The sequence below is a fragment of the Emys orbicularis genome, chromosome 5 (assembly GCF_028017835.1).
Source record: "Emys orbicularis isolate rEmyOrb1 chromosome 5, rEmyOrb1.hap1, whole genome shotgun sequence".
Taxonomy (NCBI): domain Eukaryota; kingdom Metazoa; phylum Chordata; order Testudines; family Emydidae; genus Emys; species Emys orbicularis.
The window spans coordinates 94458023-94476534 of record NC_088687.1 but is presented as its reverse complement, the minus strand read 5'-3'; the positions used below and the strand labels follow the sequence as shown (position 1 = coordinate 94476534).

Sequence of the window (18512 nt, the reverse complement as noted above, 5' to 3'; positions counted from 1 at the left end):
GAGTATGGTCAATACATACTGCAGGTGTAAACTACGGACTATTACATAACAGGTGTTCTACATAGATAAGCAATGGGCCTTGTCCTAGGTGCCAAGTACCTACAGTTGCCACTGATGTCATTTGGAGCTGTGGGTGCTCAGCACATTGTGAGATTTAGCCCAATGATAGATATTGTATCAATAACATTACTTAACTAGACTGTGTAATACTAGCCCTGATGAAGGAGATGTTATGTATGCTCAGTATTGGAATATCTGTGAACTCAATAAGCACACACACGTTCTGTTATTCTTTTTGGCAGAAACATAAGATCATTCCTTAGAAAAGTACTTCATATGAGGAACCTCTCCCTCCACTTTTCCCCACAAAACCCTCAGTGCCTCTGTGGTTTTAGAATCAAAATGACCAGTTCAGCTTATCTGTGCTCTCTCATCAGGATAAACAGGAAGACTGGACACATTGTATCATTTTGCTCCAATGTCATTTAAATCTCTTTATGTGAATTGTAGTCTTGAAGTTACCCATTTAAAGTTTTTAATAACCCAAAGCTCAAAGGATTTGGGAAGAATATCTTTCTAGTGGTGGAGAGTAACATGTGACAAAATCCCCTATGCAACCACAATTGCAATGGTTATGAAATATATTTTTTCTACACTTAAAATGGATAACAATACATATTAGTACATATTTAAAGGAATGCTTCATAAAATGATATCCCAAAGCTATTTAGAAAGTTTAAACAATTTGCCCTAAATGTAATGCACACTTCCATAGAAAATACTATTCTAGCTCAGCTGGATTTAACAGATGACCCCAAATCCTATTATCTGTAAATGTTAGTCCATATAAATTTTACTAAGAGCTGACTGCAATTCATTCTGAGTCATACTAAAAAAAAAAAAAAAAAAAGTGCTGCATGTCAGAAATGAAGGGTTATAGTCAAGAACACATAAACCATTTAGTAGAAGATAAGATAGATCATTGTTCGACTATTCAGAATGTGCTCTGTGTAAAAGTCAGTTGACAGTGCTGATCAGTTTTCTCCACTTGCAGCATTTCACAGTTCTCCAAGTCACTCTCTTGACTGATAGAATAAAATATAACCAGATTCTGAATTTTTTGATATATCAGAGGTCAGACCATAGAATTCTTCAATAGCTTGAGCATCTATTTTCTGCAAAAATGAACAGAGTTGTTTAAAATGTTTGCTAAAAAACAAAACAAAAAAAACTAAGCTTGGATTAAATGAATGCAAAAACATGTATGTAGTTATTTGCCTCAGGGTAATGACTAGCAAGTTTTGTTAGTGATTCAAGAAGTGAATGGGCAGTTTAATAGTTTAGGAGCCAAATCCTGCTTGCTTCGCTCATTGAGATCAATGGGACTACTACTCAGAGTAATCCAAGCAGGATTTGCCATAGGTAAATGGAGAGAATCTTTTCTCTGTTACATAATAGCAAACAGGTAAATTGTGATTTAAGGTTTCTACAAATGTAATGGTAGATTGGTGCTGAAGTAGTGATACTGCATTTAACTTTTGCCTTCCCCCAGAGGTCCTCTACTTTCCTCCTTTTATTTTCCTCATCACTGCGTCTTTTGGGACAGATTCTGCTACCCTTATATTTAAGTAGTACAGTACCACGCTTTCTCCTTCCAAACAATGGGCCTGATTCTGATCTCGCACCAGTTTTACTCTATTATAACTGCAATGAATTTGCTCCTGACTTACACTAGAGTGAGATCAGAACCAGCCTCTAGTCTTGGCAACATACTGCAGCGATTTTTAGTGTCTGCTTGAGACACTACTGCACTATGAGCAGACTGCATCTGCACCAACTGTAGGCCAGATTCTGCTCTGATTTATAGAGGCTGTGCTGAAAGGTGAACTATCAGACTGGAGGGAGGTTACTAATGGAGTTGTGAGGCACTGTTAACACAGAGGAGGATCAAAATATTGTACAGGAGGATCTGGATGACCCTGAAGACTGGAATAACAAATGGGATAAAATTCAATAGTACAAAGAGCAAAGTCATACAATTAGGGTCTAATAATAAGAATTTCTGCTACAAACCAGGGGTTCATCAGTTGGAAGTGACAGAGGATGAGAGAGAACTGGGTGTGCAGGTCAATCATTGGATAACTATTAGCCACCAATGTGATGCAGCTGTGAAAAAGGGCAAATATGATTCTAGGATGCATCAGGGGAGGCATTTCTAATAGAGATAGAGAAGTATTAATGACAGGTTTCAAAGTAGCAGCCGTGTTAGTCTGTATCCGCAAAAAGAACAGGAGTACTTGTGGCACCTTAGAGACTAACAATTTGTTAGTCTCTAAGGTGCCACAAGTACTCCTGTTCTTTTTGCAGAAGTATTAATGCCATTGTACAAGGCACTGGTCAGACCTCATTTGGAATACTGTGCACAGGTCTGGTAAGCCATGTTCAAGAAAGATTAATTCAAACTGGAACAGGTGCAGAGAAGAGCTATTAGGATGATAGGGGACTGAAGGGCCTAGCTTATGAGAGGAGACAAAGAGCTTGGCTTGTTTATCTTTTCTTAAATTGAGGGGAAAGGGAAGGGGGAAATCAAGTCACCATCAAAAGCTGATGGTCTCTGAATGGTATGCCACACCAAATGGACATAGGAACTTACACACCAATAATCTTTTCATGATCGTCCGCATACTGACCTCTACAATGTCATCATCAAACAAAAGCCAAAATCCATGACTTTTCACAATGGTAATATAATGCCCACGATTAGGTCCACTAGAAAAAAAAGTAATTAAAAAGTATCAGAGATATAAATGGGCTGGTTTTGATAAGTCATATGTTAAATGGATATTATATTTCCACTGAAGCCCCTTGTAAGCCAGCTTGCAGTGTTAAGTAGACATGTGCATTCTTCTTTCTCCTATACTGGGTTATCTAAAATGAGTTGGTCAACTGAAAATTGAATGCCCTCTCATTATCTGCATTATGGTAGTTTATAAATCTAGCTAAAAAGTAATTGACTATTAGTTGGTGGCAGACATAAACTATGACAAATATTTTCAAAATTGCTCAATGGAATTTAAATAGGAAGAAAACAGGCTGATATTAAACGTGGAAATGCAATTATGTATCTTCTTCTGGGTGGGGAGAACAATTAGTTCACATTCCTTTTGAGCTTTAAGAATTCTTCCAGTTTTTTCCACGCTTGACAATCCATCATATCCAAGAACTCCTATTATAGCTACGATTCTTCATTCTAACCAATCATTACCAGTCCTTAAAATCAGCCAGCTGAAGCAATCACCATTTAGTAAGAAAAGAAAATACAACCACTGCCTCCTGCTAGAGTCTGAATATGCTGTCTCCACATATTTTCAGCCCAACAGAAGTAAGACACAGAGGGCCAGATTCTAATCTTTGTTACACTGGTATATAAACAGAGTAACTCAGTTTAAATTACTTGGATTTACACCATCTTCATTTACAAAAATCTGACTGAGATATAGGTATTTCAAATGGCAATGCAGGATATTCCTGCTGTGATTCTGGGCTGGCCTATAATTATATATATTTTTTGTCCTAAGTATTTTAGAATAACCCAATTTTAGGTAACCTAAAGTTGGTCTCAACTATGTAAACAACTTGGCACAGGCAGACCCTGGCTTTCATATGCTATCCCATTGACTTCAATGTGACTTTGCACAGTAGTAAAGGTCTGTTTGTTCAAATTTGTTGCAAGATCAGGCCCAGAGTCAGCATTCTAGATATACATGTATTGGCAGATAGCTGAATTGGACAGTTTGATTGATCCTTTTCCATGTCTCATTTCTGTAGTCCTATGACACCTGTTTCAAGTAGAGCTGGTCAGGAAACGGAATTTGACATCCATGAACAATTTGAGGTTTTTGGAAATTGTTTGGTCTTAAATTAGGGCAAAAAGTAAAAATGTTGAAATTTTTTTGCAGAATTGAAATTCTGTTAAATCTTGTTTTGGAAACAATGAAATGTTCCCAGGAACCTTTTTGGTGTTTCCCAAACAAGTATACTTCCTGGCTCCCGGGGGCCCCACCTCTACAATAGTTTGTAAACTCTTCACCAGGCAGACTGGCTACTGAGGAGCCTGGGAAAAAAGCTCCAAAGACAAAAGAACCCAAAATGCATTTTTAAAATCGTATGATTTTTAAACCAATCTCAATATATTTTGAGGCCTGACACATGATTTTTGAATGTTTGGAATTGGCAATACTACTGATCTAATAATAGGTTGGGTACACCTGAATGCACTTTACCTGCCACAGTGAACGACAACAGCCACCAAGTCATACATGCGATCCAAGTTGACTGCATCGCTGGATGTGTTGAAGAGACGTAGCTCCAGAGGAAATACCACACGGTAAGAGAGTTTGGTGTACCTGTGTAACTGCTCCATGTACTTGAATCTCTTGAGGTGCAATGCAAGGATCATTGGCAGCTTTTTTACTCTCATCCTGTGAAATCATTAATAAGGGTGTGTATTATGAAGCACTGCTCAGTTCAGTGTTATTCTTTCCTTGCAATCCTATGCCTGCACATTATAAATGCACTTTGTAAATAGAGGTATTCCATCAGCAGTAACTGGAGACCTAAGAGATGTATGTAGCAGCTGTGGCTCCACCTCTTGGTGTCAAGGTCCATGTGGAGTGTACATGTGTTGGAGAGGCTTGCAGCCACTAGAGGCCAAGAAGCTGCAAACAAGTTCAGGAGGGGGTTCACTGCAGCCACAAAGGTATCACAGGCAGGAGACTGGGAACGTTGTACAAACACAGAAGTTGGAGGACTGGACCGTAGTTTAATGTATCAGTAACAGAGTGAGTGACGCTACACTTCAGCAGTGATTTAAATTTCTACTAATGATATATCTACACTATGATTAAAAAAAACCATGCCCCAAAGTCTCAGACCCTGCCCCCTTGTGGGATTTCAGAGCCCAGGCTCCAGCCCAAGCCCAAATGGCTACATTGCAATTTTATAGCCCTATGAGCCCAAGTCAGCTGACCTGGGCCAGCTGTGTCCATGCCACAGGTCTTTTATCGCAGGGTAGACATACCTTAAGAGCTCAGTTTACCTGAACAGGGATTGAACTGCACTGTTCTTTACCCACCTTTTCTGTGCCTCTTGTTTACTGCAGCAAGTTTCACAGTAGTACTTCTGTTCACTACATAATGTTTCTGTGTTGCTGAAGTCTCTGTAAATAAATATAATTATCAGTTCTTAATGTTCCTTGAAACTTCCCCCAATATCACACTTGGACTGATGAACTGAAAAGCCAATAAGACACAATGGGTGAAACACTGGCCCCACTGAAATCAACAGGAGTTTCATCCAATTTCTAAAACATGCTATTTACATCACAGCTTATACTTATAAAGGCCCTGACCCAGCAAAGCACTTAAATACCTGAAAAAATAACAGGAGTACTTGTGGCACCTTAGAGACTAACAAATTTATTAGAGCATAAGCTTTCGTGGGCTACAACCCACTTCTTCGGATGCATATTTTTGCGGATACAGACTAACACGGCTGCTCCTCTGAAACCTTAAATACCTGAGTAGTCCCATTGACTTCAGTGTGACTACTGGTGCTTAAACTTGAGCATGTGTTGAAGTGCTTTGCTGGGGGAATGTTAAGAATTACTTTTCTTTGTGAGTACTAAGAGTTTTGTGCTGCTACTTGCTTCACTCTGGCAATTACTTCACCAGGCAAGACTTTTCAACGGTATTAAATTCAACATGCATGCTTCCATCCCATGCATATAACTCCCACTGAAGTTCATGCAAGATGTGTGTGCATAAGGTACTCCTGAGGGAATTCTCTGCCAAAAAAAGTAAAAATTCTGCACACAAATTTTATTTGTCAATAAATAAATGTGGAGGCTACAGCATGGCAACGGGGAGCACAGGCCAGTGGCTGTGCAAGGTGGGAGATCACCCTCTGCCTCTCCCCCCACCCTGGAACATGGACAAGGACCCTGAGACAGCGCAAGGGCTGGACTGTCCCAGAAACACCCCAGGGCACTGCCCCTCTGCATCAGGCGCACCAGGTGTGGGCAGGCAGGATCTAAGTGTGGAGGGGCTTAATGTGTGGGGGGATCCAGGTGTGGGCTGAAAAGGTTCTGTGTGGGGCAATCTGGGTGTGGGCAGCTCAGTGGGGGGTCCGAGTGTGGGGGCATCTAGATGCACAGGAGTTTGTTGTGGGGGTTCCAGGTTGCTGGGGGGTCCAGGTGAAGGTGGTTCAGCAGGGCGAGGGGATGGGTGTGGGGGGATGGGGCTTGGTGGGGGGCATCTGGGAAAGTGGGGCTGTGAGGTGGGGGTCCAGGTGTGGGGGGTCTCATCGGGGTGGGGGCTCAAGTGCAGGGAGCTCGGTGGATGGTAGTCTGGGTGTGGGGGTCCAGATGTAGGAGGGTGGGGCTCAGTGGGAAGGTCTGGGTGCAGGAAGGTTCCAATGCAGGTGGTCAGTGGGGGGTGGATGGGGGAGCAACTCCCCATACAGTGACCCCTTCCTCTGCGGAGGAGAGATGGGGGCAGGAAGTGGGTAGGCAGAGCTTCCTGCAGCCGGGGGAGGTTTCTAGGGGTGGGTTTGACCCAGCCAGGCTGCTCCTTGCAGGGTAAGAGGAAGTCCTGTCCTCCCACACTCCCAACCCAGCTGGGACTAGTAACTGAGCCTGGTGCAGGGTAGGAGCCACCAGCCAGGGCATCCCCAGCCCCCCCCCCCCTTTGGTGATTTACCTCTCTGCTGACTACTCTGGGTGCCCAAAACGATGCACCCACACTGCTGGGGAGGGATATGTGACCGCTCTTGTGGCTTTCCTTTGCTTCCCCATCAGAAAGTCATTTTTCTTCAGGGAAGCAAATAAATCTACAGGGGACATGAATTCTGCATGTGCACAGTGGTGCAGAATTCCCCCAGGAGTAAAGAGCTTCAGGACTGGGTAAGGTATTCCCAACAGCTGCTGCACTCAAGACACTCCTAATTCTCCCCCGTGTCACTGATCCAAAAAAAGACTTTGAATTCTGTTTGTGTGGTTTTAATTGGGAGCAGAGGGGAATTTTTAGATACTTACACACACCCCACCCCAAACTATTTCTGGATTAGCCCATCTGGATTATTAAAAAAAAAAAAAAAAAAGCCCCTATAGGTCTCTCTGCAAGATTTACCCAATGGTCAGAAAGGTGCCTTCTAAAATAGAAAGTGTGTTGGTGTTATTTAGTCATGTAACCAATATTAAATAATATCTTTTAATAGGATAAAAAAAATATAACAAAGAGACTGGAGTTGAAAGTTGGGATCAAATGGACTGAGTCAACTGGCCTTTATAACTTGGAATGGAAATAAAAATAATTGATACATAATTCATTTTGTTCTTAGATGAATTCCTCTCCTGCTCTTTGCCAGACCTCATACTCAGGAGAGAAAGATTATGCTGGAGGTATGTATTTTTTGGAGCACTTAAACACATAAAGACCTTTTCATCTGACCAAAGACAGAAATAACTAGAAAAGTTTCATCTATACTGGTGAAGAAATACATTTTATTGAAATACTGAACAATTCTTATTTATTTGTTCCTCTTTTCAACATTACAGTATTTACATCATGAAGATGCAGCAAAAGCAATTATTGTCATAGAAAACAGGCAGTGAAATTTAGTAATATAATTTGATGTTCCCAGCTGAAAAAGGCTGCAGAGGCATTTGTCCATTTTATCATGAGTGATACAGAATAATGATGCAGCTATGGAAGGCCCGTGTTCTAGCTTTACAAATGTTTAATTAAAAGAGAGTTTCTCTTTCTTCCAAGGAGGGAGTTGTGCTCCTTCTAAAAGGCCATCACAAAGGATGACAATTGTGGATTCTCTGCCTTGTGTGTTTTGTAGGTAACAATCTGTAGCCACCTTCTCAAAAAAGATTTGGAGTATTTTCATCCTATTATGTTCCTGCAATGGAGGATGGAAAGGCTACTTAAAGCATGTGGCTGTTATACTGTACGCTGCCAAGGTTTTAGTTATGTCCGTACTGTAAACTACTGTATGTGTATGGGAGGTTGTCCAGCCAGGCTACTAAACTTCCTAGCTTCTGTTCTAGCTGAAAGACATATGATACTGGCAAAGTGTAGGAGGAAAGGAATGGATTGCACAGATTCAAATCACAGTATTAGGAAGGCTCTCCGTTCCAGACTGTACCCTTTATTGAAGAACTATGTAGCCTTGAAGAAGAGGGGTCCTTTTAAACAATACATTTCTTATGAGTTTAACAACCAAGAGGTTAGATAAAATATTAAGCTCTGTTTAGAATATCTAGTATAACTTATTTGTACAATTTGTTTTTTACATATGGTTGATTGTGATACAATTTTCTGTTTAAATCTAACAGGCAGGCACTCAGAAGTATAGTTTAGTGTACTTTCACATACAGGTATTAGATAGTTTTCTAGAACAACAGTTCCTAACAAGTTTTCCAGATTTTGGCTGCAAAAGTCAGTGCTGCCTGCCTCCTATTTACAGTCTTTGTATACCCTTCTATTTGGAGAATCCTAAGTGCCATTGGAATTTGAAAGCATACAGCTGAAAGAGAGATGATTAATAGTGGCACATTTGGGCCCAAACCAGTGACTAAGGTCAGGAGCCTAAAGTATCAGTGACAAAAGACTGAAGTACCAATACCAGTGTGATTACTCGTGGTCAAGAACACTGTTCTAAAAGAATAGAAAAAAAGACATCCTGTTTTCCAAGGCAAAGTCCTTTATGGTCACAAACTAGCTCCACTGATACAGACATACTATGTTGGTGAGCATCAGTACAAAACCCTAAAATAAACTGGCCTGAAACTGAAAAGTAGAATTCTCCTGAATCCAGAGTTTTGAAATGAAATGGTAGTTACTGAGCAAAACCCTGACATACAGCATAAGTAACATTCCAAAATGCAATAATAATCCCCCATCTCCAGTACTCTGTGGAATGGTTCACTTGCATCTGATTCAAGAAGCTGTTTATATCCTAGTTGCTGCTCTTTCTGTGTGTTTTTAGGTGTAGTGTGCTATGTAAGGAGGTCTCTCTGAGACTCTGAAGCTTCATTTAAAATGTATTTTTAAAAACTTCTAAGTAACTTTGGACCTTGAAAGACTATTTTGGCCTTCTGATATTATTTAATTAAAATAACATATTGTTTTGAACATAGATACCTATCTACCGTAGTCGGTGCCAGGACTCATGATAGTTTAAATCCATCCAGTGCAGTCAGTCCATGTGAACCTGGAAACGGTATTTTTTTAAAAATCTTTCAGGGATAATGGTTAAAAAGTTGTCAGTTTCTGCTGCACTGCAGCTTCCCTACACAATTGGAACTTGCAATAAAAGTCAAGAGTCCTCTCCCGCTATAATGTTAGGGTTACAAGCAGAGTAGCAGATTGCAATTTACAAAGCAGAAAATTAGATTTTTAAAATCCCTTGTTTCTAAGGTCTCTGGGCCCAATTCAGCAAACCATATGCTTAACTTTTAGTATGTATATAAGTCCTAATCAGCAAAGCACTTGAGCATGGGCTTAAACTTAAACACATACTTAAATCCCACTGAAGCAAACTCATATTCAGCAACAACTCTTCCAGGTGAACCAGATGATCAATTTCTTACCCCAATAGGGAACCGTATTCTCTCTCTCACTCACACACACACACACACACACACACACACACACACGAACAAAATGAATTTAAAGTAAATTTCTTATTAAAGGTTCCATTGCATCATGAACATCCAAATTATTCCCTTTTTCTTTTGCTCAGCAAAACCTCAGTTAACACTGCACAGTTTGTCTTGCATCTCATCACACAGGGATGTTCCTAGAACCTTTACTTTCAATCTTTACTGGACTGAGAGAATCAGAAAGAAAACATGATTTAGGAGAGTGGGGTAGAAATGTTTCTCAAACAGATGCATTTATGAATCTTCCATTCATTTACCTCAGACAGTGCGTAATGGATGTGTTCTGCTCCACGTCAACAGAAAGGTCAAGAAAATCCTCATCTTTGCTACTAACCTGTAGCAAAAAATACATATGTAAAAGATAAACACACGTCTAAATGCACCTGAAACCCATATACAAATTTTGCACTTGAAACAATTACTACAAATACAAATTGTACAAAATAACTAATTTTAATATTTTCTAGACAGATTTCTGGCTTTGTATAAATAGGTTCCCGTGTCAGTCAGCAAGTCCATTAATCAACCTTTCACACCATTTCAGTTCTGTTTCTGGCACTTATCCCAACTCACTGACCATCTATCTCTAGTCCTTAAAATGGCCTGGCTTTTCACCACCATATTTTTGGAGCAGCCAAATTTTAGTTCATTTGTGGTTTTCAGATGCTTGTGAGAGAAGCAGGAGAGTGAAAAATAACTGATGTAAATATAAAGAATAAGGGTATGTCTACACGACAAACCTAAGGCCTTGGCTACACTTGCAAGTTACAGCGCTGTAAAGCCTCCCCCAGCGCTGTAACTCACTCCCCGTCCACACTGGCAGGGCACTTACAGCGCTGTATCTCCCTGGGTACACCGCTGCAGGTACTCCACATCTCCGAGAGGAATAACGGCTGCAGCGGAGTGGCTACGACTCACGGGTGTGAGTGTAAACGCTTGCAGCGCTGTACTAATCACCTTGTCAAGTGGCCAATCCTCTCCATTGTTGTGACCAGCTGCAGGAATGCGGAAGTGCCAGTTTCAAAGCTCGTACCACAGAGAAAAGCAAACAGTTTGCAGCTTGCTTTGAGTGAGTAAATGAATGAGCAGGGGGCCGGGAGTTTGGAACTTGCAAAATAGAGAGCTGACATGCTCCAAAAAGCGCACTCTCTCCCCCCACACTCCCTGTCACAATCCACACCCCCCCCCCCGTTTTGAAAAGCACGTTGCAGCCACATGAATGCTGGGATAGCTGCCCATAATGCACCGCTCCCAACACAGCTGCAAATGTTGCAAGTGTGGCCACACCACTGCGCTGGCAGCTGTCAGTGTGGACAGACTGCAGCGCTTTTCCCTACTCAGCTGTACGAAGACAGGTTTACCTCACAGCACTGTACAGCTGCAAGTGTAGCCAAGGCCTAAGTCGACCTATATTAGTAATTACTGTGGTGGTGCATGTCTACACTACCCTCCTTGGGTCAGTGGTATGCATGCTCACCAGGCGCGCTTTCACCAACCTAAGAGGGGCAGTGTCGGGAGCTGAAAGACCAGCCCCACAGGCTCCCACTGGGCTCCCATCCTGCCCCCCATTCCCTGCACAGAGCATGGGGGAAGCTGCCCAGGACTTCTCGCCACGCCCCCCCCCCCATTCCCCACTGGGAGCTGAGGGAAGCCACCTGGGGTTTTCCTGCCGTGAAACTGACAAGCCCATGTAAGGGACACAGTGTCTACGCAGACATTGTGTTGCTCTAACTACACTGACATAAGCCTTATGCCTCTTGTGGAGGTGGAGTTATGATGTCGGTGTAGTAGGGCACTTACATTGGTGAGAGCAAGGTTGTAGTGTAGACACTGACATAATTAGGTCGACATAAGCTGCCTTACGTCGACCTAATTGTGTAGTGTAGACCAGCCCGAGGTTTTTCACCTCTTTCCCCTTGAGATGCGCCTATAATTTATACACATTGTTCTATGGTGAATTTTAAAACAATATGAAAATAGTTTTGCCAGTTTTAAATTTTTTAAGTGCACATTGTACCAGAGTTTACTTGCATCTTTTACATATAATATACCGCATTATATGCACACAGCTAAAGATCTACATAATTATATTCACCCCTGTGGACAGGACTGCAATGAAAGTGCAGTGGTTGGTATAAATCAAGAATGGGCATGCATGGAGAAATATCATATTCGCCAAAATGGATACCATTTGGTTTTGTGTTCTTTCATCTTCAGGGACAATCAGGGAGGTAAGCATAGCACTTTTGTACCAAATTTTTTATCTTTAGCCTTGCATCTAGATCTGGTTGGAATAAATGCAATAGAATAGTTTTCCCTCAGAGAATGCAGTTCTGTAGAAAGTGAAATGCTTTGCAAAATCATGTCCATTTCATCAAAATTTTATTTCAGACAAAAAAAGGAGAGGGAGGGAGTTCTAATAATATTGAAATGTCCCATTTAATTTCAATATTTTTAATTAAAAATTTCAATTTTTCCTTTAAAACAACTTTGTTTTGAATTTTTTAAATTTTGCATTATACCATACAGTGAAATTAAAATTGAAATGAAATTAATCCTGTAATTGCTCTAACATTTTTGATCAAGCTCAAACAATTTTCCCCCTGTAATTTTCTTTCACGCTTAATTTTACATGTTCAGGTTTCATTCCAGCCAAATGAAAACAAAAATTGAAATCTCACAATGCTCTGCAAAATGGAATTTCTGTTCTCTGCCCTGCTCTACTCATGTCCCTTATAGGCCACCTTAAAGGATTTCAGTCAATTACAGGATTCAAATTTGGGGAAATTGTTGGAGTGGGAGGTGTTTAGGGCCATGGTTTTAGTTTAGCCTATTTTAGAATTGCCAGCTGAGAAATCTGAATTGAGATCCCAGACTTCTCCAAAATTCAGGAATGTTCAGGCCTTAGGTTTTAATTGGGACCCATCGCTAATTAACACAGAATATGTCTTAGAAGAGTCTTGAGAATGACAGACATGAATAAATCTTCTTAGGATCTAAGTTTATTGCAATAAGAAAAAGACCCCCCGGCCTTTGATTTATCCCAGATCAGCAACCACAGAGGTTCTTCTGTATGTAAACACATATCCCATGTTTAAGATTGAAAATATGCTCTTTTCAACTGGTCTCCAATATTCATGCTTTAGCCTCTTATTTCATTATAAGTACAAGAGGTTTAGGCTGGTGGCTGAGGGAAATCTTCAAAATCCAGAAATGCAGCCATGTATTAGGCAGCTCTGAAAGAAACTGAGTTTGAAGCAAGGTTGCCACATGAACTGATTTTGGCCAACTTCATGAAAATCAAATCCTGTTTATTTAAAAAAAAAAAAAAGTAGTGCACACTGATTAAATACTCTAAACTGTTAGTAACTCCATGTGTGTCTGCATCTCCTTAGAATACCTTGAGATGGGACTGAGAAGCAAAGTTCAAATCTAGATCTGGATCCAAACTTCTCCAAAGTTGGAGAGGGTTGGAGCCTGTATTCTGCTGTGGAGCCATATCACAGAGTTGGATCTGAGCTCGGATTCAGATCCACAAAATTCAAGGGGTTCTGGAATCAATGTTCTGGTTTGGGCCCATCTTTAAAGTAACCACCAACCCAGCTGACATGGTGAAACCAGTTGATGCCAGCCCTGAACCCATAGGAAACTGTTTTGGGATGAATTTTGATATTCTCAAAGATGTGGGTAGCCATAAAATATGTCCAAATAAAACTAACAGCAACTCTTCAAACAAAAATCCTCTCTGTGACATAACTCCATGCAAAATGACAGGAAACCACAGGACTTTTCAACAATTGCCTGTAGTATAAACACAGAGCTAGAATTCAAAAGACAGAGGAACAAAATTTCAGAGAACATTTTGTCTCTGCTGCTGGAACTAAGAACAAACTAAATTCTGTCTGGCTTATCAAATTTTAAAAATGCACATAGATACTCAGTCTTTTGGCTTGATTCTGTTACCACTGAAGTCACTGGGAATTTTGCCATTGGTTTCAATGGGTGCAGTTTCAAACCATCAGAGAGACTGGGGGGAGGAACCTGTTGATCTGGAAGTAGAGTGATGTATACTGTACTAAAATTAACTGGAAGAGTGGATTAAATTTGCATTCATAAGTAAGAATAAGACTGCCTGTATCTGAATAACTCTTTGTAGATTGTATACTTGTACCACATCTTTTAATCCATTCTATTGCTTTCCAGAAAGTATGAGACAATAAATAAATAAAAAATTACATAATACAAACTAGAAAAGTGTATGAATATATTTTTCCTGCAGTCATAGGAAGCTATAAGATCAACCTTCCTATAACAACAACAGGAATCTTCCGAAGTTAATTTTTCCACCAAACCTTGAACCAACTGCAGGGCTGACAACAGGGATGAGGGTAAGGGGGACAATTGTACCAGGATCCCAAGCTTCAAAACATCTGTAACATTTGTGTAAATAAAATGAAATGGGAGGGGCTGGGACCCCAGTGAACATGATGTTCCAGGGCCCCAAATTTCTCTCAATGGCCTGACCCACTGTAAGATTTTACAAATAAGGTATTTAGTAGTTCTGCTCAGCTAGCTAGGGCAAAATCCTGGCTTCAGTGGGAATTTCCCTGAGTAAACACTGAATATACATTTAGGATTTCATCTCAAAAGTTTAAATTGTCAATTTAAAAACCAGCCTTTGGTATTTTTTTAACCTACTATTGTTTGTTACAAGGGTTATTATAACTGAAATACATTAGACAAAACACTGCTTTTCAATTTTTCCCATTGTTTTTTCACTTTGGGCAAGATTCTGATATTGTTACTCTGCAAGTAGTCTTATTTAGGTCAAGGAGACTTTTTGTGGAGTACAATGCTACTCTACATGAGCAGGGGCAACTGAATCTGGTCCTCTATGCATTTGACAGCACTTTATATCAATTTCAACTGTTCTCCCAGAATAGCCAGTTTCCCTGTTGTTTGCATGGGTCTTTCACACAGCAACAAGGGAGAGAAAAACGTTTTTTAAATAGGAAAGTGTGATTGAAAAACAACAAAAATTGGCAGGGAACTCTCTCAGGTATACTAGGTGGAACTACTCGTACTCATTTTTCAAAATGAATAGTTTTCAAGTTGACATTCTTTTAAAATACTGAAAAAGAACCTGATAATGTACAGTGTGTTGTTAGCAAATACTTTGAATGTTAATGACATTCTTAGGGATGAATTAGCACAATTTGATCTTAACTTTGCCACTTGTGAGTTATGTAGTTATCCCTAACTCATGGAATAATGAGGCAAATTCGTTGTCCACAGTTGCAGCAGCATCTATATATACTTAACTGTTTATAAATATGATGGCTTGAATGAAAAGGGTATATCAGATTAGTTAATGAGGTGTCTAACCATATATTATAACTGCAAAGTTTGGGACAGGTTAGTCAAGTTATGTTTACAAAAATGTATTTTTGGAAAATAATATACTCACTTCAAGAAGTGAAGTTATACAGGAATATCCACATTTCTCAGGTGGCAGAATAGATTCACATATTTATACATATCTATTAGTGTATAAAAATATCAACCACCCCAATGCTTACGGTTTCACAGTTCAAACATCTAGTTTCGTTAGTCAGTGTTCCCTGAAAAATCTCATGCACCCAGGTGAGTTCTTGTTTATTGTTCTCTTCAGCTTCATTCATGTTGCCATTTTTTAGTTTCCCATTTTGCTTTTCCTGCTTCTTCTCTTCCTGCAGGATGTCTGCAATGGTATTTAGCAAGTAATTTAAAAATTCATGTGCATCTTGCTGCATGTAGTTGTCAAAGAGATCTGCAAAGGAGAGAAGAAGAATTGTCTCTTTCTAAAGTTCCTTTGCTCCATGCAGGAAAGGATATATCTAAATTCAGGTTTTGCTCCCAAATACAATTACAAGCCCCAATTCAGGAACATACTTTAAAACCTGCCTAATTTAAGCTTGTGAGTAATCCCACTGACTATGTGCACTATGTTAAGAATGTGCTTAATTGGGGCAATAAAAAACATGGGTGAGGATCGAGGGTGGGAGAGTCTGACACAAAAAGTTGTGGGTTTTTTTTCAAAGGGATATTGTTTTCCCACAGTAATTTGGTAAGTGCATTGCTCCTGAAAACATTTCCTGAATTTTTGTTTCTGTCAATAAAGCTCAATAAATAATGGGCCAGATGGTGCGTACACATGCACAGTCACAAACCAGAAGGAAACGCATGGGAGGCATCTCTGTGGTGATGTCATATGAGATGCTCCCATTTCAGAATTTCCTTTGAATTTTTCCATCAGCAGCTTGGTTTGCCCCTATCCCGCTCTCTGTCAAAGAAGCAGGAACTTCTGTTCCCCAAATACATGTATTTTTATCTCCTACAACCCCCTCCAGCCAAGATACATGTGAATCCCTTCCCAGGGGGTTCCATCAGAGGCACAGGGCTATCTGTATGTAGACCCTTTGCATTGTCTCTTGGGCCACACCCACTGATATGGCTCCCATGCAGAATGAAACTGTGTTACCAAGACTGCCTCCTCCTCTGATGCCCTTAGAGGGGAATCTCCCCAGATGGAGTGGGCACCATTGCTCCTGTGAAGTCACTATTTCTGGGACTGGGAGGAGCAGCAGATGTAGCTCACTGCATGCATGCACATACTGAACCCCAGGATGTTTTGGGCTAATGGATCTGTACTATCCACAAAGCTACTGGTCACACCTCATTCACTCTTCCAGCTGCCCAAACTATCCATCTCCATGGTACTGTATAGAAAGCCACTGCAGAGCACTCCTCTGCAATGTGCAGAGCCCCTCATCCAGCCCCAATTGCCTGCTGCTGGCTTTCTACAGCCTGCCCCTCCATGCAGTGGGAATATCAATAGAGCAGCTGTGCACCCATGGAAGATTTGGCCCTTAACTGCAAATCCTAGTATAGTTATTGCCAACTACAACACAAACACACACACACACACACACACATGTATACACTAAATAATTAATATTTAGGAAACAAAGCATTAAAAGCTTATTACAAATCTAACCTGATTGTTTGATTAATTTGACCACACTGTTCAATGTTTTTACTTTCCTAGGCATTACATGAGTCTCTGAAAGGAATCAGAGTTTGCACTCACCATTCTCCTTTCGTAACCTTGAAATGAACTTCTTTGGTGGAATCACTCCAACTTTTTTCTTCTGAGTAGCAATACTGTGGAAAAGGTCTGCCAGGCATGTCAAGAGGTTTTCCTTCTTTTTCTGTTGGGCCTTGTATGCCAACACATTCTCCCGAAATGGCCGGCAAAAATACAATGCCTGCAGCACAGAGTTACAGTAGCAGGTGTTCCCAAACTGCAAATGTAAAAGCAAAAATGCCCTGAATCACTGTGCAAGGTAATATAAACAAATCACTTCATCCAGCCTCTGCAATCTGCATCCCCAGTAGAATACCCCATCAATTACCACACAGCTGTTGACTGAATATAGGTTCAGTGCCATTTACTGATTGTCACACAGCAAAAAAAAAAAGTATAAATATTAAAATTTCTTAACTGACTAGGACTAAAAATAAAAGCTCCAAATGTAGGGCATTATTTAAAAGGTATTCACTGCAATGAGAGTATCTTTGATAAGAGTTCCTATAAACGAATATGCTCTGGAATGGCCCACTCCTGTTCCCACTGAAATCAATGGTAGAACTCCCAGTGACTGCAATAGGAGCAGAACTTAAATTGGTTTCATTCGAGACATGAAAAACACCCTTTAGACTGGATGCTTTCGCTCATCTGCTCTCCATAAGGTGAATAACGCTTTTTGACAGATACATCTAAGCATATGCCAAATTTTAACCATGTAAATACTCCATTCCCATTGACTTCATGCATCCTGATTTAAAAAGGTAAATATCAAAGTGGGGTTTTTATAGCTAGAAAAAGATATTATTTAATTTTACTTGGGGTCGGGGAAAGAAGTGGTTTATAAAATGTTAAAACTACTCAGATTTCACTAAGCTGTTCTCCTCAAATGGTAGATGTCCTAAAATGTTTGACTTAGCTGCAACCAACTTTCAACATATTACCTAAAATTTCCCCTGGAACACTAAGAGCACCCTCCCAAATTCTAGCCTTAAATCAGTGCTACACTGGAGGTCATTGAAATTAAAGCAGCATCAAACCATAAAAGAGTCTATATGGTTCTCATTACAACTGCTCAATATAAAATAGTATACGGTTCACCTTACAGAAATGGTACTTACATTGACCAACCCAAAGTAGTGTTCATTGATTGGAAACTGCTCTGGACCAATGTCTTTTTCCAGAGCAGAGGCATTGGTGCCCTAAAAGGGGGGGGAAAAAGCCAATTATTCTCCATTTCAGATTCCAAAATAAAGTTATGAATAATCATCAGATGGAAACCATTTCCCCTTTCTTGGGAAAAATTAATCAAGCTAAAGCTGGCCTTAGGAATGGACAACCTGGGAGCTGCTTAGGCCAATAAAGATATTTGCATTTCTAGATAATTGCCTGGCTGGCCTGATCCTGTAGTCTCAAGTAATGGTTGATTTAAGGTGAGCAGGACACTCTATTGATAGCCTCCCCACCATACCTTCCCTGCATGAAGGAGTTCATGTGGTTTGGGGAGAGGCAGAGGAAACAGTGTTCATTAGTTGTATTCCAACTGAGATAAGTAAATGAAAAGCAGAGTACAGGATCCTTCCTTTCTGAGACAGGGAGTTGGAACTGACAACCACATAGTTCCCTCTACCATTATCTATTGATAATTCTATCATC

General features: G+C 40.4%; 1 protein-coding gene across 1 annotated transcript in view; it reads right to left on the bottom strand.

The window, feature by feature from the left end:
• Positions 1-1073: 1073 nt before the first annotated feature.
• Positions 1074-18512, bottom strand: part of USP46 (ubiquitin specific peptidase 46) — a 29427-nt gene continuing 11988 nt past the window's right edge. Inside the window, exons 2-9 of the mRNA XM_065405368.1 lie at positions 17978-18058; positions 16860-17073; positions 15310-15539; positions 9988-10064; positions 5135-5218; positions 4284-4481; positions 2691-2769; positions 1074-1175 (exon numbers count right to left, since the gene is read on the bottom strand). Coding sequence (XP_065261440.1) covers positions 1074-1175; positions 2691-2769; positions 4284-4481; positions 5135-5218; positions 9988-10064; positions 15310-15539; positions 16860-17073; positions 17978-18058 — 1065 coding nt within the window. The remainder of the gene's footprint in view (positions 1176-2690; positions 2770-4283; positions 4482-5134; positions 5219-9987; positions 10065-15309; positions 15540-16859; positions 17074-17977; positions 18059-18512) is intronic.